The 23,739-nt window shown below is 35.1% G+C and overlaps 1 protein-coding gene across 2 annotated transcripts in view; it reads left to right on the plus strand.

Annotated features, from left to right (window-relative positions):
* The first annotated feature begins 1,894 nt into the window (after positions 1-1,894).
* The window catches only part of CC1H1orf185 (chromosome C1 C1orf185 homolog), a 35,504-nt gene continuing 13,659 nt past the window's right edge, over positions 1,895-23,739 (plus strand). Inside the window, exons 1-2 of one of the 2 annotated variants that reach the window (XM_042952940.1) lie at positions 1,895-1,934; positions 11,349-11,454. In XM_042952940.1, coding sequence (XP_042808874.1) covers positions 1,919-1,934; positions 11,349-11,454 — 122 coding nt within the window. In that variant the 5' untranslated portion in view covers positions 1,895-1,918. The other variant, XM_042952941.1, reaches the window with a different exon arrangement.

Genomic DNA, 23,739 nt, shown 5'->3' on the forward strand with positions numbered 1-23,739 from the left:
TCATTGATCTGTTCAAATTTTCTGTTTCTTCATATTTTAGTTTTGGTAGGTTATATGTTTCTAGGAATTTATCCATTTCATCTAAGTTCAATTTGTTGGCATACAGGTTTTCATAATATTCTGTTACAATTGTTTGTCTTTCTGTGGTGTTGGTTGTTATTTCTCCTCTTTCATTAGTGATTTTGTTTATTTGAGTTCTTTCCTTCTCTCTCTCTCTCTCTCTCTCTCTCTCTTTTGAGTCTGGCTAAAGGTTTATTGATTTTGTTGATCTTCTCAAAGAGCCAGTTATTGATTTCATTGATCTGTTCTATTGATGTTTTAGTTACTATATCATTTATTTTTGCTCTAATATTATGTCTTTCCTTTTGCTGTGTTTGGGTTTTGTTTGTTCTTCTTTTTCTAGCTCCTTTAGCTACAAGGTTAGGTTGTTTATTTGATATTTTTCTTTCCTCTTGAGGTAGACCTGTGTTGCTCTAAACTTCCCTCTTAGAACTGCTTTTGCTGCATCCCAAAGATTTTGGATTGTTGTGTTTTCACTTTCATTTGTTTCCATGTAACTTTTTATTTCTTCTTTTATTTTGTGGTTGGCCCATTCATTATTTAGTAGCATGTTATTTAACATCCATGTATTCGTGGTCTTTCCAGATTTTTCGTGTGGTTGATTTTTGGTTTCATAGCATTGTGGTCAGAAAAGATGCATGGTATAACTTTGATTTTTTGAATTTTGAGACATTTTGTGTCTTAATAAGTGATCTATTCCGGAGAATGTTCCATGTGAACTTGAAAAGTTCATGTGTATTCTGTTGCTGTAGGATGGAATGTTCTGAAAATATCTGTTAAATCTATCTGGTCTAGTGTGTCATTCAAAGCCACTGTTTCCTTGTTTATTTTCTGTTGGATAATCTGTCCATCTATGTAAGTGGGGTATTAAAGCCCCCTACCATTACTGTATTACTATAAATTATTTCCTTTATGTTTGTTATTAACTGTTTTTATGTATTTGGGTGTTTTCATGTTGGATGGGTAAATATTTATAATTGTTATATCTTCTTGTTGGGTTGCTCCATTTATTATTATATAGTGTCTTTCTTTGTCTCTTGTTATATTCTTTGTTTTAAGGTCTATTTTGTCCAATATGAGTATTGCTACTCTGGCTTTCTTTTGACATCCATTTGCATGATGACTGTTTCTCCACCCCCTCACTTTCAATTTTCAGGTGTCTTCCTGTCTGAAATGAGTCTTGTACGCAGCCTGTAGATGGGTCTTGTTTTTTTTTTTATACACTCTTTCACCCTATGTCTTTTGATTGGACCATTTAAATTTTTGGTAGATATGTATTTATTGCCATTTTGTTTTTTGTTTTATGATTGTTTCTATACATTTCCTTTATCTTTTCTTCTCTTGCTATCTTCCATGTTTTGTTGGCTTTCTTTAGTGATATGCTTGGATTCCTTTCTCTCTCCCCCTCCTTCTCTCTCTCCCTCTCTCTTTTGCATATCTATTACTAGCTTTTGATTTTGGGTTACCATCTGTATTGTTTTCTGTTTTCTATTTCATTGGTTTTCACTTTAGTTTTTAATATTTTTTCTTCTGTTCACATTAGGCTTAATCAACTCTACTTTAGTTTTTAAGTTTTTTCACACATTTTTTTTTAAATTGCAGTTTTTTGGTGTAAATTTTTCCCTAAGTTCTTTTTTCGTGGCATCCCCCAAATCCTGATATGTTGTGTTTTGATTTTATTTGTGTTGAGTGTCCTATAAATGTTAATTAGATCCATGGTAACACATGGCTCCAAAGTTTCCTGGGGATAATCTCCATCCCAGTCAAGCCTAAAAGGAGAAAGAGTATGGAGAAAGGTGCTTGAGAGGTTTTTATGACATCACTTCCATTCAAATTCCATTGGTTAGAACTCCATCATATGGCTTCACCTAATGGTATGGGAAGCTAGGACACATAGTCTAGCTTTTTGCCTGGGAAGAAGAGGAAAATGTATTTGGACAAACAACCAGCAATCTCTTCTATTTTCTGGAAGAGCTTGTATAAGATAAGAAATACTTGAATCATGGGTATACAGTAGAAATTGTAAAGTTATTGGGGCCTGCTGTTTTCTTTGGGGGAAATTTTGTAACTGCTGATTCAGTTTAATGGATACATGTTCATTTAGGTTTTCTATTACTTCTTGAGTCACTTTTTGTAAGTCACTTTTAGGTATATATAATTTTTATAAGTTTAAAAATAATTTGTTGAAAGTATTTTCTTATTTTAATCTCAGCTATACTTATAATTATGTTCTTTATTCATTTTAAATATTGTTTACTTATGCCTTTTTATTTGGTTATTAATATAGCTAGAGATTCATCAATCTTATTAATCTTTACCAAAAATCTTAATTTTTATTTCATTAATTTTTTTTATTTATTTCCTTCCTCTATGTTATTTGGGCTTATTTTGCTGGTCTTTTTCAACTTGTAATTTGAGGAATAAGCTCATTATTTTTCAGCTTTCTTTTCTAATATATGCATTTAGGGCCATACATTTCCCTTGAATTTGGTTCTAGCTTTGTTGCTACAAGTATTTGTACATATCATTATTGGTTATTTGTATTTATTTTCAAACTTCCACTGATTTCTTTTTTAATGCATGAGTTATTTACAGTGTGATTTTAAGTTTCCAGAAGTATGGGAGCTTTTCTCAGGGTATATATTAGGTTATTAATTTCAAAATTAGTTGCATTATTTTCAGAGAATGTGGTATATGTAATAATGATTCTATAAAACTTGTTGAGTCTTGCTTCATGGCCTGGTGTATGCATGTGAAGCTTGAGATGTCTTCCTGTTTTTTATGTTATTAATTCCTTGCAACATTATCTCATTTACTTCTAATTCTAGTCATGTGAGATAGATAGTATGACTCCATTTTTCAGATAAGAACATTAAAAGCCAATCAGCAAAATGAGTAATTTTTCCATATTCACAGACAGGTCTGGTTAGTTTTCTAACCACTCAGAGCAGACACCAACTAAAAAAGTCAGTATGGTCAGTTTTTTATACTGGTTGCATATGAGCCTTGCTTATATCTTATTATAGATTTTTAAAATTTCAGGGCAAGGATTCATTCTTATTTAAATGACTTTTTATCCCTCACTTGGTGTATGAAACAGTATTCTACATATAAATGGTGTTCAAAAAAGAATGAAAGCTGGCAAAACCCTAAAAGAGTATAATAAACAGGTAATTTGGGAATAACTCAAAAAATAAAACAGGATTTTTAGTTCTGGAATGATTGCAAAAAGTAATCTGAAAACACTCCTGGTACAAATACCTAGTAGTTTTGGGAAAAGATATAGATATAAGTATATATAGGTAACATCTATATCTATCTATATCCCTTAAATACCTCAAGACAGAATCTAAATCTAAATAGATATGTTAAAGGATATATATATATATATGCACATATATATATGCAGTTAAAGGATATACATATATATACATATATATGCAGATTTATAGACATATAAAGATATATCCTTTATATCAATATATTTAGATGTATTTAGATATAGATAGATATGTTAAAGGATAGATGGGCTAAAGAAGAGAGACCTATAAAGGCAATAAAGGTTTAGACACATAAAGGGGAGGAAAACCAAGTGGATTTACTTTACTGATGCCAAGGCAAAAGAGAGAAAATGGCCACTAGTGGCCTTTTGATTTTTTGTGTTAATGGAGTTATTAATGCCTTGGAAATAGATGTGAAGAAATAGAAATTCTCATTTTAAGAGTTTAGGCTGCAAATGGTAAGGAAAGGATCAATTGTATGCTGGAGGGTCTGCTGGGAGAGAGTTTTATTTATTTTAAGATAGAAGAATCATAACCTGATTTAAGACTTAATGTTCTTGCCTAGCTATCTCTTACTTGTTCAGTAAGATTCAGCTCAGGTGTTATCTCTAGAACAGTTTCTGCACTTGGTCAAACCGCTTCTGTTGTCTTAGCACTACCAAAACGTCATTATCATAGCACTTGGAATATTGTAATGAACATACCCATTTAAACATCTTGTCTCCTCCAGATTATAAACTCCATTATCATGTGTTATTTATCTTTGAATTACCAATTCTTGGCAAAGGTTTGGCAATAGAAAGTTCTCAAGTAATGTTTAACTAAACTCCGGAGCTTTTTAAAATTTACCCTACCTTTTTATAAATCTACCTGCATCCACATTTTGTACTTATTTCTTCTATTACAATGCCTAGATAGTTTTTAATTGCAAGTATTCCTTTTCACATGTATGGTCTTCCTACTAAACAACATACTTATTTTATCCATTTTTGTAATACTAGCATTTAGCACGGTGACTTTCATTCATTCATTGAATATTCAATCATTTCTGAGTAACCAGTCATTATTCTAAATTCTAAGAATACCATAGTAAGAAAGACTTATCTTCTGGTAGAGGAAGAGAGACAATAGACGATAAACCAGTAAGTAAAGAAAATTATTTATAATAGTTATTATTAAAGATAAACAAGGTGATGCGATACAGTAACTGCTGAAAGTAAGGATTCCTTACTTTAGACAGGATACTTAAGAGCAGAATCAAGAAAGTAAAAATACTATGTTTGTATATAATGTTTCTTTAAAATATATATTGATTAAAACTTTAAAGTGAGAAGGAGATCTTAATGATCACAGAGTCCAGTCTTTTTGTTTTACGGATGGATTTAGAGAGAAAGTGTGACTTGTTGAAGGTATTAACAAATATGTAATGTGTCTTTCTCTTGGTAAAGTGGCTTGGAAACTTTCGGATTCTTTATACCTCATTGGGATTTCCCTGAGATGTAAATGACCTGTTTAAATTAGGGAGTATGATGGTGTACCAATCACACCTATTTTCTTCCCTAATGGAGATTTGGGGTGGGGGAGTGGAGTAAAGAAGAGGGCAGAGATCTGCAAGAGGAGACCGTTAACTATCTCCTCTTGCAGTTGGGCTATCATCACAGTGATAACAATAGAGAAGGTTCTACAAGGAGACGTGTAATATCAGGAATTACATAGGTGTCAAGAATTACATAGGAAGCTTCAAATTATTTTTCCTGATTTTTCTAAGATACTCATGGTAGAAAATATACACACACAGGTCTAGAGTGGAAAATAAAACTATAAGCCCTTACTCCAGGGATAACCAATGTTGATTGTTTTCCTTTTTTTTTTTTTACAAAATTGAGACTACATATATGTATGTGTATTATATATATATATATAATTATAAATATATAACTAATTATAATTATACACACACACACACACACACACCAGGAAAGTGAAAAGAAAAAGGAAAAGGACAAGGGATGACAAGCACCCATGTAATCTACTCAATGCATATTTTTTTGGTCATATAAGCTTCAGATATTTCATTTTTTAAAGAAATAAAACATTACAGATAAAGTCTATGTTCCATCCACAGTCCCATTCCCCTCATTCCCTCTCCAGAAACAGTAAATATCATGAATTTAATGTATTTTAATACTTCTATTATATTAATGTGCTTTAAAAATAGCATTATTTTATGTTTTCTTTTAATGTGCATACATGGAATCAGTACATAACTGGAATAATTGAATCCAAATTTATGGAAATTGCTTTTTCATTGAACATTATGTTTTTCAGTTCTATTCATGCTGATACATATATATCTAATTTATTCAAAGTTATAAGTGTTAGCCTTGATGAATTTTCACTGAACACACCTATATGACCAGCACCCAGCTCAAGAAACAGAATATTATTAGCATTCTTGAACTCCTCAGATAACTGTGTTTGAATTTTATGTTGGTCTTCTTTTGCCCAACATTATTTATGAAATTTATCTACTTTGTTGTGCATAGTAGTAGTTTTTTCTTTCCCACTGTTATAGAATATTAGCATCCATACTTAACTGGGTTTTTTTTTCTGACAAAATCTAAAGATATTCCATGTCTCTTCTCCACCTGATCTAGATAAGGAAGGACCTTAGCAATTTTTAAATTACTATTGTTCCCTCGCTTAGCGGTTGTGTGCATTTAAGCAAGTCCCTTAAACTTATTTTGCCTCATCTGCTTCCTCATCTATAAAACGAAGAAATAACTATACTTAATTCAGAGTTGTTTGTGAGAATTAAATGAATTTAAATATATAATACATTGAACAGTGCCTGGCATGTAGTATTTACTATATGAATATTAGATATTGCTATTGTTGTTGTTATTGACAAAAGGATAGACAACATGCATCAAGGGGAGAGAATAGAGAGTCTTAAAATTGACACTAATATAGCTATTTAATTTTTGACAATGGTACAAAGACAACTCAGTGAAAAAAGGATAGTCTTTTCAATAAACATATCCAAGGGGGGGGGGGGGGGAAGAAATTGACATATACTTTACCCAAAAAGTAATTCAAAATGAAGAATAAATTAAATGTAAAACATAAAACTATAACTCCTTTATAGGAAAATATAGGAGAAAATCTTTGTGGCCTCTTAGGCAAAGAGCTCTTAGATAGGACCCATAGTATAAGCCACACAAGCAAAAAGTTAATAAATTAGACATCACCAAAATGTAAAAGTTTTGCTCTGAGAAAGACACTCTTAAAATAATTGAAAAAATAAGCCATAGACTTGGAGAAAATATTTCCAAATCACATATCTGACCAAGGACTTGAAGAATTGTAAAAAATCAGCAAAGATTTGAGTCAATTATTCACTAAGGAAGGTATATGGATGACAAATAAATGTGTGCAAAGATGCTCAACATCATTATTCACTAAGGAAATGCAAATTAAAACCACAGGGAGATACCACTGCACATCTATTAGAATACTTGAAATAAAACTAACACCAAGTGGTGGCAATGAATCAGAGCAAGTAGAACTGTCATAAAATGCTGTTGGGGAAGCAAGATGGTACCGACACTTTGGACAGCAGTTTGGCAGTTTTTTATACATTTAAATATATGGATTTATATATTTTTTAAAATGTTATTTTTGAGAAAGAGAGACAGGCAGACAAAGTGTGAGCAGGGTAGGGGCAGAGAGAGGGAGACAGAATCTGAAGCAGCCTCCAGACTCCGAGCCGTCAGCATAGAACCTGACACTGGGCTCAAACTCACAAACTGTGAGATCATGACCTGAGTGGAAGTTGGACACTTAACCGACTGAGCCCCTCAAGGGACCCCAATACATTTAAATATATACATGCTACATGACCCTACTGAAATAAAAACTTATGTTCAAACAAACACTTTTATGCAAATGTATAGTAGCTTTAATCTAACAACCCCAAACTGGAAACAACCACTGTCTCTCAGCTGGGGAATAAACAAACCTGGTACATCCGTAAAATGGGATGTTACTCAACAATAAAAAGAAATGAACTATTGATACATGCAGCAATGTGGGTGAATCTCAGATGCATTATGCTAAGTGAAAAAAGCCAGACTCAAAAGGCCACATGCTGTATGATTCCATTTATATGAAATTCTGGAAAAGGCAAAAGTATAAGGATAGAGAATGGGGATTGAAAATAATGGTTGCCAGCAATTGGTGCTTGACCACTAAGAGGCAGTATGAGGAAATTTGGGGAGGTGATGAAAGTGTCATGTAACTTGGTTATGGTGATGTGATTAAACACTCTTTGGGGCGCCTGGGTGGCTCAGTCGGTTAAGCATCCAACTTCGGCTCAGGTCACGATCTCGCGGTATGTGAGTTCGAGCCCTGCGTCGGGCTCTGTGCTGACTGCTCAGAGCCTGGAGCCTGTTTCAGATTCTGTGTCTCCCTCTCTCTCTGACCCTCCCCCGTTCATGCTCTGTCTCTCTCTGTCTCAAAAATAAATAAACGTTAAAAAAAAAAATTAAAAAAAAAAAAAGAAAAAAAACCCACTCTTTGTATTTGTCAAAACGTATGGAACCACACACACACACACCAATTAATTTTATTATGTATAAATTAAAAAAATTTTTAAACTAAAATCCTTCTTAGGTTGTTGCTCCAGATACCTCTTCTCTGCTACTCTTCTATTCTTTTTTTTTTTTTTTTGGAACCCATATTACTTTTAAATATACACTCCTAATCTTTTCCAAGTCTCATAATTTCTTTATATTTTTCGTTTCTTTATGTAACTTGGCAAGTTTCTCAGTCTTATCTTTCATTTTATTAATTGTGTTCAAAGAAGACTTTATCATGAAATTTTTTAATTTTTCATTTTCCAAGATTCCTTCTTCGTCTTTTAAAAAATTTTTTAATGTTTATTTATTTCTGAGAGAGAGGGAGCAAGCGTGCTCGAGGGGTTAGGGGCAGAGAGAGAGGGAGACACAGAATCCGAAGCAGGCTCCAGGTTCCATGCTGTCAGCTCAGAGCCCAATGTGAGCTCCAACTCATGAATCGCCAGATCATGACCTAAGCCAAAGTCAGAAGCTTAACTGACTGAACCACCCAGGCACCCCCTTCTTAGGTCTTTTATTGGTGGTTCAGGACTCCATTCCCACAGAGATTTTGTTACTATAGGGTCATTCACAGTACCAAAGGATGGTTTGATCTAGGTCTTGTCGCAATGATTTTCTCTGTTTCTTCTAGCTAATTCTTGCTTCCAGATCTCAGTGCTTCACATGCTTGTGATTTTAGCCTCTACTTATGTCTCTGTGTTGCTTTTCTTTCTTTCTTTTTTTTTTTTTTTTGTCTATAGAAATTTTTATCTTTTTTTTTTTTTCAAAGTTTTATTTCTTTAAGTAATCGCTACACCCCTCATAGGGCTCAAATTCATGACCCAGAAATAAAGAGTTGCATGCTCTTCCAACTGAGCCAGCCAGGCACCTCTAGAAATCTTTATCTTATATTTGAGTACAACTATTTCTTTTTCAATTTTTAAAAAATATGCATTTTATCTGTCTTGCTTTTATCATTGAATGCTATCTGATATTTCCTCATACCACTGTGCCAATGATTCTCAACTGGGGGCAGTTTTGCCCCCAGAATACATTTGCCTGGAGACATCTTTAGTACAATGCACAGGACAATCCTTACAACACATTATCTGGTCCAAAAGATAATTAGTATTGAAGTGGGGAAACCCTGCACTAAATAATTAAAGAATATGATATTTTTTATACGTAACATCATCATAACATATTTAAGTGACTTCCTAATGTGCACTTAAAAGGGTTTTTTTTTTCGTATTATAAGTATCACTTTTTGGTATAACTTTTTGGTACCATTAATTCCCAAATTTAGACATTTTTTGAACCCAAAGAAAACTAAGACTTGAGAGGCACCATCTTGGAAACTGGAAATTACTTAGGAAATAACAAAAGTATGGGAACAACAAAGTCTTTATCATGTCATATTTTTAGTGGAATTTATGATGTGTTCTCATATAAAGATCTTCATAAGTTTTATTTTACTTTTTAAATTTTTATTTAAATTCCAGTTAGTTAACATACAGTGTAATATTAGTTTCAGGCATATAATTTAGTGATTCAAAACTTTCATCCAACACCCAGTGCTCATCACAAGTGCACTCCTTAATCCCCATCACCTATTTAACCCATCACCCTACTCACCTCTCTTCTGGTAACCATCAGTTTGTATTCTATAGTTTTACATTTTTAAAGCCTTTTTTTCCCAGGTAACATGCAGTCAACCTTTGAGCAACATGGGTTGAACTGTGCAGGTCCACTTATAAGTTGATGATTTTTGATATAGTATAGGACTATCAGTGTATTTTCTCCTCATGATTTTCTTATTATTTTCTTTTCTCTAGCTTATTTATTGTAAGACTACAGTATGTAATACATACAACATACAAAATATGTGTTAATTGACTATACATTGGTAAGGCTTCCTGTCAATAGTAAGCTATTGTTTATATATTTATATATGTAAGTAGTTAAGTTTTGAGGGAGTCAAAAGTTATATATGGATTTGTGACTATGCAGAGGTTGGTGCCCCTGACCCTCATGTAGTTCAAGGGTCAACTTTACTTTTAAATTGTTTTAAGGCCCTTCATGTTGTATACAGCTTTCTGTGAAAGTTTCCCACAACTTGCTTTATTTTTAGGTATCAGATACCAGAATCTTAATAAATACTTGACCAACTTGACTATAATTACATCATGTATTCTTTAGTTTTAATTCTTTTCAATATATACCAGTATCAAGATGATTGGTAGTAGGGATAATAGGAAAAAAACAAAATAAAAACAAAAACAAAGGATTGGCTTTAATCTGCTGCCTAATCTCAATTCAGGTCCTTCTCTTACGTGGATCTCAATTTTATCATCTGTAAAATGAAAGAGTTATACCATATAATTCCAATAGGCTTTTCCAATTATAAACTTGCAAGTTTGTCTCCTGACCTCCTGATTAATGTCTTAACACTACACTGTGTACTATCTTTTGAAATACTATGTCATTTAATTTTACGTGGAGAATGAAGATATAGGCATGAAATAATCTTTTATAATTTATTTGTATAGGTTTTTTAAACCCTTAACCTATTTGTTATTTTATTGTTATTATTTTATATTGTTTTTTATATATTGATTTACATTGCTATTATTTTATGTTGCTTTTATTTAACTTTTGGCCATCATCTTTTATTGTTCCTAGGATAAAATGGAGATAAGACAAAGATTTCTAAAATAATTTGAAGTTTCTCACATTTGTTCTTTATTACCCCCATCTACTTTCTTGTAGTGATTGATAATACAAATTTTCTTTTATTTTTTTATTTGAGAGAGAGTGTGTGTGTGTGAGCAGGGGGGAGGGGCAGAGGGAGAGAGAGAAAGAATCTCAAGCAGTCTCCATGCTCAGAATGGAGCCTGACACAGGGCTTAATCCCACAACCCTGGGATCATGACCTGAGCCGAATCCGAGTTGGGTGCTCAACCTACTGAGCCACCCAGGTGCCCCAGATAATACAAATTTTAAAATGAGAAGTGTCTTATTTAGAGGACTGCAAAGAATGATACTGAAAAGATAACAAAAGATTCACAACTTGACTGGGAAAGGAAAAAGCTAGATAAGAAAAAAAGAGGTGATGGCTGTACAAAAACAAACAAATTTAGGTATCAAATCCAAGCAGAGTCAAAGACATGTGCCCTGACCCTAATCATCATGAGGCCCTGTGTAAATCTCAAATTCAGAGTCTTGAAATTTGTTATAATTGCACAGGACCCTAAAATTCAAGTCTCCCAACTTCCTGGTTAATGTCTTAATACTACACTACGTAATATCTTTTGAAATACTTTGTTACATAATTTTACCTGGAGAATGAAGATATATGTATGAAATAATCTTTTATCATTTATTTGTATAGGTTTTTTAAACCCCTTAACCTATTTTCTGGCTGCTGGTGCTGTTACTTTGGGAATTGGTTTCTTTGCTTTGGCATCAGCTTTGTGGTTCCTGATTTGCAAACGAAGGTAAGGTTTATTAAATATTTAACTTCTTTCCCCTTAAAAATCCAATGAAAGACTTTTTCAAATGGTACTAAATAACTATAATAGTGTAGATTCTATAATTTGAGGTTTGGTTACAGACTCTTTGATTGGGGAGGAAAATCTTTACATGTTTAAAATAGCCTGGAAAGAGAAGTCCTACTAGAATAATAGTATAAGTACTATCATAGCAGTCTTCATGCATTAAAATTTTAAGGAATAATGAGATATATTTTATTCTTTGGAAGACATGGGTTCAAATTATGAGGCTTGACACTAAAAAATGTTTTGATTTCTAATTTAGAAACATTTAACATTTCTGATGTTAAAAACATTACCAACATGGAAAAACTCTCTTTCTTTAGGAGATATTTAAGATAAGAGCTGACAGAATGCCCTGGTATAGTCTAAATATAGTCTTTTTCCAGAGACAGAAAACCCTAAAATTTGGTGGTTTTGAATATTTAGTTCAGCATTTGCTTTGTTTGATGCTTAAAAATGTAAATTTTAACATGTTCTTGCACATACTCTTCCAATATTCCCTATTTCAGTAAATTAATGCATATTATCTGTTCACTTGCACAGGTCAGAAAACTAGAAAATCTTCACTTATTCATTCTTTTAACAAATATTTATTGGGTGCCTGCCATTGTTCTAGGGACTGAGGATACAACTGTGAACAAGTCAGACAGGATTCCTGTTTCATAGACTAGCAGTGCCATTGGGAGGAGACAGATAATGAAAAATAAAGTGGTCAAGGAATGTCTCTTCAAGTGAGTGGTATTTAATCTGAGATCTGAGTCAAAAGAAAGAGCCAGACATTTGAAGACTTTGTCAGAGAGCTTTCTAAGCTGAAGGGATAGCAAGTACACAAACCCCAAATGGTAATGTTCTTGGTATTGTTCAGTAAACGGAAAGAAGGCTAGTGTGAATAGACTATACTGAGTGAGGGAAATAATGATGAGATTGAAGATGTAGATAAGGGCCAGATCAAATAGGATGTTGTAGGCTAGAAATGGAGTTTGATTTTATTTATTGTGCCATCATAAGGTTTTAAGCAGGGGAATAATATTATCAGCATAATAATGGCTAACACTGAGTGCTTACTACATACTAGGCACTGTTCTAAGTGCTTTGTATGTGATCTCATTTAGACTTCATAACCACCCCATGAGGTAGCAGTAATATCATCCCCCTTTTAAGGACACTATAATGTCACCTATAGATGATTTACATTTTTGTAACACTCTTTAAAATTTTAGATATAATTTACATAAAATAAAGTACATAGATTTTAAATGTATGATGATGAATTTCAGCAAATATATTCCCATGTATTTACAGCCTCAGTCAAAATATACAAATTTCCATCACCCTGTAAATTTCCCTCATGCTCCTTTCCAGGCATCACTCCCCACCTCCCACCCAAAAGCAATCATTATCCTGATTTTTATTACCATAGATTAATTTTGTCTAGTCTTGAATTTCATTCAAATAGAATCATAGAATCATATGGACTTTTTTATGTCTACTTTTTTTTCATTTAACATATTTTTGAGATTCATGCATGTTGTTGTATTTATGTGTATTCCATTCTTTTTACTAATGAGTAGTATTTCAGTGTATAAATATACCTCAGTTTACTTATTCTGTTAATGGACATTTGGGTCATTTCCAGTTTTTAGTTATTAGGAATAAGGCTGCTATGAACATTCTTGTATAAATATTTTTGTACATGTGTTTTCACTTCTCTTGGGTAAATACCTAAGAGTGGAATTGCTGGATCATATAGTTAACTTTATAGCAAATTGCTAAAGAGTTTTCCAAAGTGGGTACTTACTCCAACCAGCAATGTATGAGAGTTCTGATTCATATTTTTAAAAGATTTTTCTTACTTCTCTGTGAAGCCTAAATTTTAATTGAGCAAGAGTGAAAGCAGAGAGCTTTAGGAGGCTATTTCATAGTTCAGGTCAGAGATGATAGTGTCTTGGACTAAGATGGAAGTAAAGGATATGGAAAGAAGGGGTTGGATTGGGGATGTGTTTTGCAGGTAAAGTTAGCAGGGCTTGCTGATAGGTTGGATGAGGTAAGGAAAGATAAGTGAAATGACAGAATTAATGCTAACATCTACGTTTTTACCATGAGGAACTGAGTAGTTGATCATGTCATTTACTGAAATGAAAAGATGATTAGAAAGAGGAGCAGGCTGAGGGAATAGTGATAAACTAGGAATTAATCCAAATTATATCTTGGATAAAAGTTTGAAAGTCTATTGGACATCCATTAGAAATGTCAAATCCTCAGATATACATGTAGGAACTTTTAGGAGAGAAGTCAAGCCTGAATATATAGGGTATCAATTAATAGAGGGTATCTAAGTTTATAGAACTGGGTGAGACTAACCAGGGAGTGATTGCTGGAAGGGAAGAGAAGAACTTCGGACTGTGCCCTTCAGCCCACCAACATTTAGAAATCTAGCAAAACAATAGAAGAGTCAATATTTAACCGGAAAAACAGAAAGGTACACTGTCAAGGAAGTCAAAATTAGGAAATGTTTCAAGGGTGCTGGGAAGATGGCAGAGTAGGAAGATCCTAAGCATACCCCCATCCCATATTTACAGCTAGATATCACTCATATCTAAGTCAATAAACCAGAAAGAGATCCAAAGACTGGCAGAACAACCTCCCCAACTAAATGTGGAGAAGCTGTATCAGAGAAACTAGGAAATGCAGAAACTGTGGTCAAGAGTTGCCCACAGGAGGGAGAGAGCTGTGGTTATGGAGAGGGGAAAATACCAGGAAGCCCACACAGGGAAAGCAAATCCCCATAAGTCTGGCTTTGAAAACCAACAGGGCTGAATTCTGTGAGATTGTATAACCAGCACAACTTGGAGCCTGGAGTTTTCAACGTCAGAGGGCAAGTGATAGCTGGGTGTCTGCCCTCAAAGCAACAACAGCCTGAGGAGAGGCAACATAGAAGCAACAGCTTGAAGAATGGGAGGGAGATCTGTTTCTACTGATTTCAGAGCTTATTGGGGGATTTCTCTGGGAACAAAGGAGTTGGCAGGTGCCATTTTCCTCCCCTGCCCCCAAACATAAACACAGAGCCATCTGGGAGGGGTGGCACTGCACAGGCACTTGCTACCTAACCTGCTAGTACTGTGCCCTGCCCAAAAATTCTTCTGAGGACTCACCAACTCCAAGCTTGCTGTCTCAGCTCTGGACCCAGTGCAGCTTTTGTTAATGCTATGCACACTGCACCCACCCACTGCCTGTACATGCTGTGCTCCTGCAGCCACCACACGTTGGAGGGTCCAACTTAGGACTAGTAGCTCAGTGCAAATTTTGCTAACATCACATGTGCCCCACCCAGCTGCCAAGCACCCCCCACCCCCGCTTTGGCTGCCACCACTACACCCTCCCACTAGGCTGTGGGAGGTTCAGCCTAGGACTAAGGGTTGGGTACAAATTTTGCTAACACCACCGCCCTGCCCCCACATCCTTCTGCTGTCACACCCCCAGAGCTGGCCTACCTGGACCTCATTAACATTGCAGAGAGCAAGCACAGCCTACAATAGGCAAAAAGTCAGGGCAGACATCTGGACTGAAATGAAAAGCGACTCAGACACAATAGCAGGATGCAGGCAACACACATAGGAGACTCCTCTGAAGAGCCAGGTTCTGGTGAACAGGGAATACTGCACTGCGGGACACTACAGGACCTCTTCTTCATAAAGCCACTACTTTCAAGAGCAGAAGACACAGCTGACTCCTAACACATAAGAAACAGACACAGAAGGTTAGACAAAATGAGGAGACAGAGAAATATGTCTCAAATGAAAAAACAAAACAAAATCACAGCAGGAAGTTTAAGTGAAAGAGAAATAAATCATATGCCTGATACAAAATTTAAAGTAATGAACTTAAGATAGTCACTGGACTTCAAAAAATGGTGGAAGACACCAGTAAAAACCTTGAAAAAAGGATAAAAAATAATATATCAGAGATGAAGAACAGAATACATGAAATTAAAAATACAATAGATGGAATAAATAGTAGGCTACAGGAAGCAGAGGAACATATCAGTGATGTGGAGGATAGAATAAAGGAAAGTAATCAAGCTGAATAGGTGAGAGACAAATACTGCATGATGAGAATAGACATTGCCTCCCAGCCTTTGGGCTAAGATAAAGTGAAGAACAGACTTATATAACTCAGTGGCTCCATCAAGCATAATTACTTTCATATTAGAAGGATCCCAGAAGAAGAAAGAGAAAGGGGGGGAGGGACAAAAATGTATTTGAAGAAATAATATCTGAAAACTTCCTAAATCTGGGGAGGGAAACAGAGATCCAAATACAGGAGGCACAGAGATCCCCTAACAAATTCAACCTAAGAAGGTCCACACCAAGACACATAGTAATTAAAATGTCAAAAAAAAAGTGATAAAGAATGTTAAAGGTGCAAGAGAAAAGAAGATAGCTACTTACAAAGGAAAGCCCATTAAGCTATAAACTGATTTTTCAGCAGAAACTTTGCAGGCCAGAAGGGATTGACATGATGTATTCAAAGTGCTCAAAAGGAAAAATTTGCAGCCAAGAATACTCTATCCAGCATGGCTATCACTCAGAATAGAAGGAGAGATAGTTTCTCAGACAAACAAAAGTCAAAAGAACTCATGATCACTATACCAGCCCTACAAGAAATGTTAAAAGAATGGAAAAGCGAAAAGCATAAGTAAGAATAAGAAACACAGGAATCACAAAATAAAAGGGTGTAAAAATGATACCAAATATCTGAAGCATGGAGGGGAGAGGAGTAAAGAATGAGTTAAAAAATAAGTGAAAATCAGCTAAATATGGACTGCTATATGCAAAAGATGTTATATATAAATCTAATGGTAACCAAAAGTCAAAAAACAGTAATAGAAACACAATAAATGAAGAGTAAGGAACCTAAGTATATCACTAAAAAAAGCCCAGCAAACCATGAAGGAGAGAAAAAAAAAAGAAAGGATCAGATAAAAACTACAAAACAACCACAAAACAAGTAACAAAATGGCAATAAATTCATATCTATCAGTGATTACTTTGAATATAAAACTTCCAATCAAAATACATATGGTGGTGTGGGGCGCCTGGGTGGCTCAGTTGGTTGAGCGTCCGACTTCGGCTCAGGTCACGATCTCGCGGTCCGTGAGTTCGAGCCCCGCGTCAGGCTCTGGGCTGATGGCTCAGAGCCTGGAGCCTGCTTCCGATTCTGTGTCTCCCTCTCTCTCTGCCCCTCCCCCGTTCATGCTCTGTCTCTCTCTGTCTCAAAAATAAATAAATGTTAAAAAAAAATTTAAAAAAAAATACATATGGTGAAAGAATGGATAAAAAAAACAAGACCCATCTATAGGCTGCCTACCAAGACTCATTTCAGACTGAAAGACACCTGATGATTGAAAGTGAGGGGATGGAGAAACAGTCATCATGCAAATGGATGTCAAAAGAAAGCCAGAGTAGCAATACTTATATCAGACAAAATGACTTTAAAACAAAGTCTGCAATAAGAAACAAAAAAAGACACTATATACTAAGAGAGGGAAAATCCAACAAGAAGGTAGAACAATTGTAAATATTTACGCACCCAACATGGAAACATCCAAATACATAAAACAGTTAATAACAAACATAAAGGAAATGATCAATAGTAATATAATAATATTAGGAGACTTTGACACATGACTTTCATCAATGGACAGATCATCCAAACAGAAAATCAATAAAGAAACTGACAGAATGATACACTGGACCAGTTGGATTTAACAGGTATATTCAGAACATTCCATCCTAGAACAGCAGAATACACATTCTTTTTAAGTGCACATGGAACATTCTCTAGAATAGATCACATATTAAGACATAAAACAAGCCTCAACAAATTCAAAAAGATTGAAGTCACACCATGCATCTTTTCTGACCACAACACTATGAAATTAGAAATAAACCACAAAGAAAAAAAGTCTGGAAAGACCACAAATACGTGGAGATTAAATAACATGCTACTAAACAATGAATGGGTCAACAAATCAAAGAAATAAAAAGCACACAGAAACAAATGAAAATGAAAACACAGAATTCCTAGATCTTTGGGATGCAGCAAAAGTGATTGTAAGAGGGAAGTTTAGAGCGATATAGGCCTACATTATGAGGCAAGAAAAATCCCAAATAAACAACCTAACCCACACGTAAAAGGCTAAAAAAGAACAACAAACAAAACTAAAACCAATAGAAGGAAGGAAATAATAATAAAGATTAGAACAAAGATAAATGATATAGAAACTAAAAAAGCAAACAAACAAACAAAAAACAGAACAATAGAACAGATCAATGAAACGAGGAGCTGGTTCTTTGAAAAGTTCAATAAAATTGATGAACCCTTAGTGAGACTCATCTAAAAAATAAAGAAATAAAAGAGAGAAAGAAAGGACTCAAAATCACCAATGAAAGAGGAGAAATAATAACCAACACCCCAGAAACACAAATAATTTTAAGAGAGTATTGGGGCACCTGGGTGGCTTAGTTGGTTAAGTGTCTTACTTTGGCTCAGGTCATGATCTTGCAGTTTGTGGGTTTGAGCTCTGCGTTAGGCTCTGTGCTGAGAGCTCAGAGCCTGAAACCTACTTTGGATTCTGTGTGTCCCTCTCTCTCTACCCCTCCCCCGCTCACGCTCTGTCTCTCTCTCTCTCTCTCTCTCTCAAAAATAAAATATACATTTAAAAATTTTAAAAATTCTGAGAATATTATGAAAAACCATATGCCAACAAATTAGACAACCTAGAAGAAATGGATAAATTCCTAGAAACATAACCCACCAAAACTGAAGCACAAAGAAACAGAAAATTTGAACAGACCTATTACCAGTAAGGTGATTGAATCAGTAATCAAAAAACTCCCAAAAACAATAGTCCAGGACCAGACTAGTTCACAGGAGAATTCTACCAAACACTGAAAGAAGAGTTAATAACCTGTTCTACTCAAACTATTCTAAAACATAGAAGAAGGAAAACTTCCACATTCATTCTATGAAGCCAGCATTATCCTAATACCAAAACCAAATAAAGACACCACCAAAAAAAAAAAAAAAAAAAGGAGAACTACAGGCCAATCTCCCTAATGAACATAAATGTAAAAATCCTCAACAAACAGAATCCAACAATACATTAAAACAGTCATTCACACCACGACCAAGTGGGATTTATTCCTGGGATGCAAATGTTGTTCAATATTTGCAAAATAATCAACACGATACATCCCATCAACAAAAGAAAGGATAAAAACTGTGTGATCATCTCAATAGACACAGAAAAAGCACTTGACAAACAACATGATAAAAACCCTCAAAAAAATATGTTTAGAGGGAACATACCTCAACCTAATAAAGACCATATATGAAAAATACACAGCTAACATCATCCTCAATGGGGGAAAACAGAGCTTTCCTTCTAAGATCAGGAACAAGATAAGGATTCCATTCTCATCTCTTTTATTCAACATGGTATTGGAAGTCCTCGCCTTGGAAATTAGACAACGAAAAGAAATAAAAGGCATCCAGATTGGTAAGAAAGAAGTAAAACTGTAAGTATTTTCAGATGACACGATACTATATATAGAAAACCCTAAAGACTTTGCAAAAAACAACTACAAAAACTGATAAATGAATTTAGTAAAGTCACAGGATACAAAATCAATGTACAGAAATCTGTTGCATTTTTTAAATGTTTATTTTTGGGAGACAGAACGCGCAAGTGGGGGAGAGGCTGAGAGACAGGGGGACAGAGGATCTGAAGTGGGCTCTGCACTGAGAGCAGAGAGCCCAATGAGGGGTTGAACTCATGAACTATGAGATCATGACCTGAGCCAAAGTTGGATGCTTAACCAATTGAGCCATCCAGGTGCCCCTGTTGCATTTTTATACACTAGGAATGAAGCAGCAGAAAGTCAAATTAAGAAAACAATCCTGTTTATCATTACATCAAAAATCATAAGATACCTAGGGGTGCCTGGGTGGCTCAGTTAGTTAAGTGTCCAACTTTGGCACAGGTCATGATCTCACAGTTCGTGAGTTTGAGCCCGCATCAGGCTCTGTGCTAACAGCTCGGAGCCTGGAGCCTACTTTGGATTCTGTGTCTCCCTCTTCTCTCCCCACTAGCACTCTGTCCCTCTCTCAAAAATAAATAAACATTAAAAAAAGATACCTAGGAATAAACTTAACCAAGGAAGTGAAACACTTGTACTCTGAAAACTATAAATCATTGATGGAATTAAAGATTAAATTAAAGATGACAAAGGGGCACTTGTGTGGCTCAGTAAGTTAAGTGTCTAACTCCAGCTCAGGTCGTGATCTCATCGTTCCTGAGTTTGAGCCCTGCATCAGGCTCTGTGCTGACAGCGTGGAGCCTAGAGCCTACTTTGAATTCTGTGTCTCCCTCTCTTCCTGTCCCTCCCCAGCTAGCACTCTGTCTATCTCTTAAAAATAAAGAAACATTTAGAAAAATAAAAAAAAATTAAAGATGACACAAAAATGGAAAGACATTCCATGCTCATCGATTGGAAGAACAATTATTGTTAAAATGCCAATACTACCCAAAGCAATCTACAGACTTAATTCAATTCCTATCAAAATACCAACAACATTTTTCACAGAACTAGAACAAAAAATCATAAAATTTATATGGAACCATGAAAGACCCTGAATAGCCAAAGCAATTTGGAAAAAGAAAAGCAAAGCTGGAGGTATCACAATTCTAGAATTCAACTTATATTACCAAAATGCAGTAATCAAAACGGTATGGTATTAGCACAAAAATAGACACATAGATTAATGGAACAGAATAGAAAACACAGAAATAAACCTACAATTTTGTGGTCAGTTAATCTCCGACAAAGCAGTAAAGAATATCCAATGGGAACAAGACAGTCTGTTCAATAAATTGTGTTGGGGGGGTGCCTGGGTGGCTCAGTTGGTTGAGCGGCCGACTTCGGCTCAGGTCATGATCTCACGGTCCATGAGTTCGAGCCCCGCGTCGGGCTCTGTGCTAACAGCTCAGAGCCTGGAGCCTGTTTTGGATTCTGTCTCCCTCTCTTTGACACTCCCCCATTCATGCTCTGTCTCTCTCTGTCTCGAAAACAAATAAACGTTAAAAAAATCGTTAAAAAAAAATAAATTGTGTTGGGAAAACTGGACAGCCACATGAAAAAGAATGAAACTAGACCACTTTGTGATACCATACACCAAAATAAATTCAAAATGGATTAAAGACATAAATGTGAGATTTTAAACCATGAAAATCCTAGGAGAGAGGACAAACAGTAATTTCTCTGACATTGGCCATAGCAACATTTTTCTAGATATGTCTCCTGAGGCAAGGAAAATAAAAGAAAAAATAAGCTATTGGGACTACCTCAAAATGAAAAGCTTCTGCACAGCAAAGGAAATAATCAACAAAACTAAATGGCAACCTACCAAATGGGAGATGATATTGCAAATGACATATCTGATGAAGGGTTGGTATCCAAAATATATAAAGAAGTTATACAACTAGACACCCCAAAACCAAATAATCCAATTAAAAATGAGTAGAAGACACAAACAGACATTTCTCCAAAGAAGACATCCAGATGGCCAAGAGACACATGGAAGGATCCTCAACACCACTCATCATCAAGGAAATACAAATCAAAACCACAATGAGATATCACCTCACACCTGTCAGAATGGCTAAAATCAAAAACACAAAAAAACAAAAGGTGTTGGCAAGGATGTGAAGAAAAAGGAACCCTCCTGCACTGTTGGTGGGAATGCAAACTGGTACAACCACTGTGGAAAACAGTATGGCAGTTCCTCAAAAAGTTAAAAATAGAACTACTCTATGATCCAGTAATTGCACTACTGGGTATTTACTCCCAAAAGACAAAAACACTAGTTCAGAGGGATATATCACCCCTATGTTTATTGCAGCATTATTTACAGTAGCCAAATTATGGAAGCAGCCCACCTATCCATCAATCAATGAATGGACAAAGAAGATGTGGTATACTGGGGAACCTGGGTGGCTCAGTCACTTAAGCATCTGACTCTTGGTTTCAGCTCAGGTCATGATCTCTCAGTTTGTGAGTTCTAGCCCTGCATTGATTAGATATGTATTTGGAAAATGTGTTGACAGTGTGGAGCCTGCTTGGGATTCTCCCTCTCTCAACCTCTCAACCTCTCTCTCTCTCCTGTGCCCTGCTCATGCTGTCTTTCTCTCAAGATAAATAAATAAACTTAAAAAAAAGACGTGGTATATATACACAATGGAATATTATTTGGCCAAGAAAAAGAATAAAATTTTGCCACTTGTAATGATACGGATGGAGCTAGGAGTATAATGCTAACTGCAATAAGTCAGTCAGAGAAAGACAAATGTCATATTATTTCACTCATATGTGGAATTAGGGAACAATAAAAAAAATGAGCAAAGGGGAAAAAGAGAGAGAGAGGGAAACCAAGCAATAGACTCTTAACCATAGAAAGCAAACTGATGGTTACCAGAAAGGAAGTAAGGGGGGGATGGCAAAATAAATCATGTGGGTTAAGCAGTGCACTTGTTGTGATGAGCACTGGTGATGTATGGAATTGTTGAATCACTGTATTTATATCTGAAACTAACATAACACTATATTAACTATACTGGGATTTAACATTAAAGAAAGAAATAGAAGAAAAAATTAGAAAATGTTTCGGGAAGGAGGAGATAATGATATTGAGAAGATGTTGCTTATGAAGTTGAGAAAGATGAGGATAGAGAACTAATTTTTGGATTTGGCAACATGTAAGTTATTGATGACCTTTAACAATTTCGTGGAGGGATGGGTTCAGAAGCTTATGTTTGAATAAGACACAGGAGGTAAGAAATTGAAACAAGCATGGACCTCTCTTTAAGGAAGGTTTTTGTTTTGTTTTGTTTTGTTTTGTTTTGTTTTGTTTTGTTTGTTTTGTGTTTTTGGTGAGGAGGGAGTTGATAAATGGGCCAGTAGCTGGAAGAGAATGTGAGGTGAGGGAAGGGTTGTTTTTTCTCTCTCTGAAGATTGAAAATATGCTTGGTATCTTCCTCTTTTTCACACCTCCCCCAAATTTGAACCATCACCAGGTTCTATTTATTTTACCTCATAAATCACTAAAGTCTATTTATTTCTTTCAATTACCACTGCCAACTTTTTATTTAAGTTATCCTTATCCCTCACCCCTCACAGAGATTACTGCAGTAGGAGTTATGACTGACCCACTACCTTCAGTATTATCCCCATTAAATCTCTTCTCCATGCTTCAGCCAGACATTTTCCAAATACATATCTAATCAAGTCACTCAACCATTCCATCCCATCCCCACTATATGATAAAAGACTTCCCATTGCTTTTGGGATAAAGACAAACAACACAACATTTAAGACTCTACATAGTTTGCCCATGCATACTCCCCCAGTTTGTCTCCCACTTTCCCTCTTGCTTTCACTGCTTCTGATACAGTGTCCTAATCTGGTCCCTAGGTCTTTACACTTGCTTTTCTTTCTGAAAAAAGACTATTCTTTTTTCTTAGGCTATTCTTTCTTCTACATCTTTCTTCCTCCATCACACCTACCTAATATCTTACTATTTCTTCAGATACCCAATTCAATCATCTCTCCCTCAGAAAAGCCTTCCCTGACCTCTCTAACCAGATTAATTCCCTTTGTTATGTATTTACATGGTACACCGGGTACCTTTCCTTGATAACACTTTCCAAAGTTGTAATTTTTCATTTTCTTATCAGTATTTTATTAATGTCTGTCTTCCTTAATAGTGTTTAAGCTCCATAAGAGCAATAACAGTTCTATGAAGCTAGTGGCTGTGCTTTTTTTTCCCTTTCTGCAACACCCAGCATAATGCCTGACATATAGTAAGTATTCAATAAATATTTAAGGGAATTGAATTCAATGAATGAATGAATCCTAATTGCCTATACCTCATTAAGTAACATAATGCAATCTCTTGAATTAATTTAGGAATTTTCTAGTACCTCTGTAAGAACAAATGGAAATCAGCATCATTTTTTAAATTGTTACATTTAGAATGACTGTTAGAAACTACATTTCCTCATGCTTAACTATCTTTGATCAGTTGGAATTTTACTTGCTGATTGATTATTTTTAACAGTCTCTCAAAATTATTTGTGTTGCATGGATAAAGATCACAACTACTCTTGCA

This window comes from Panthera leo, chromosome C1, assembly GCF_018350215.1.
Source record: "Panthera leo isolate Ple1 chromosome C1, P.leo_Ple1_pat1.1, whole genome shotgun sequence".
In the NCBI taxonomy this organism is placed as follows: domain Eukaryota; kingdom Metazoa; phylum Chordata; class Mammalia; order Carnivora; family Felidae; genus Panthera; species Panthera leo.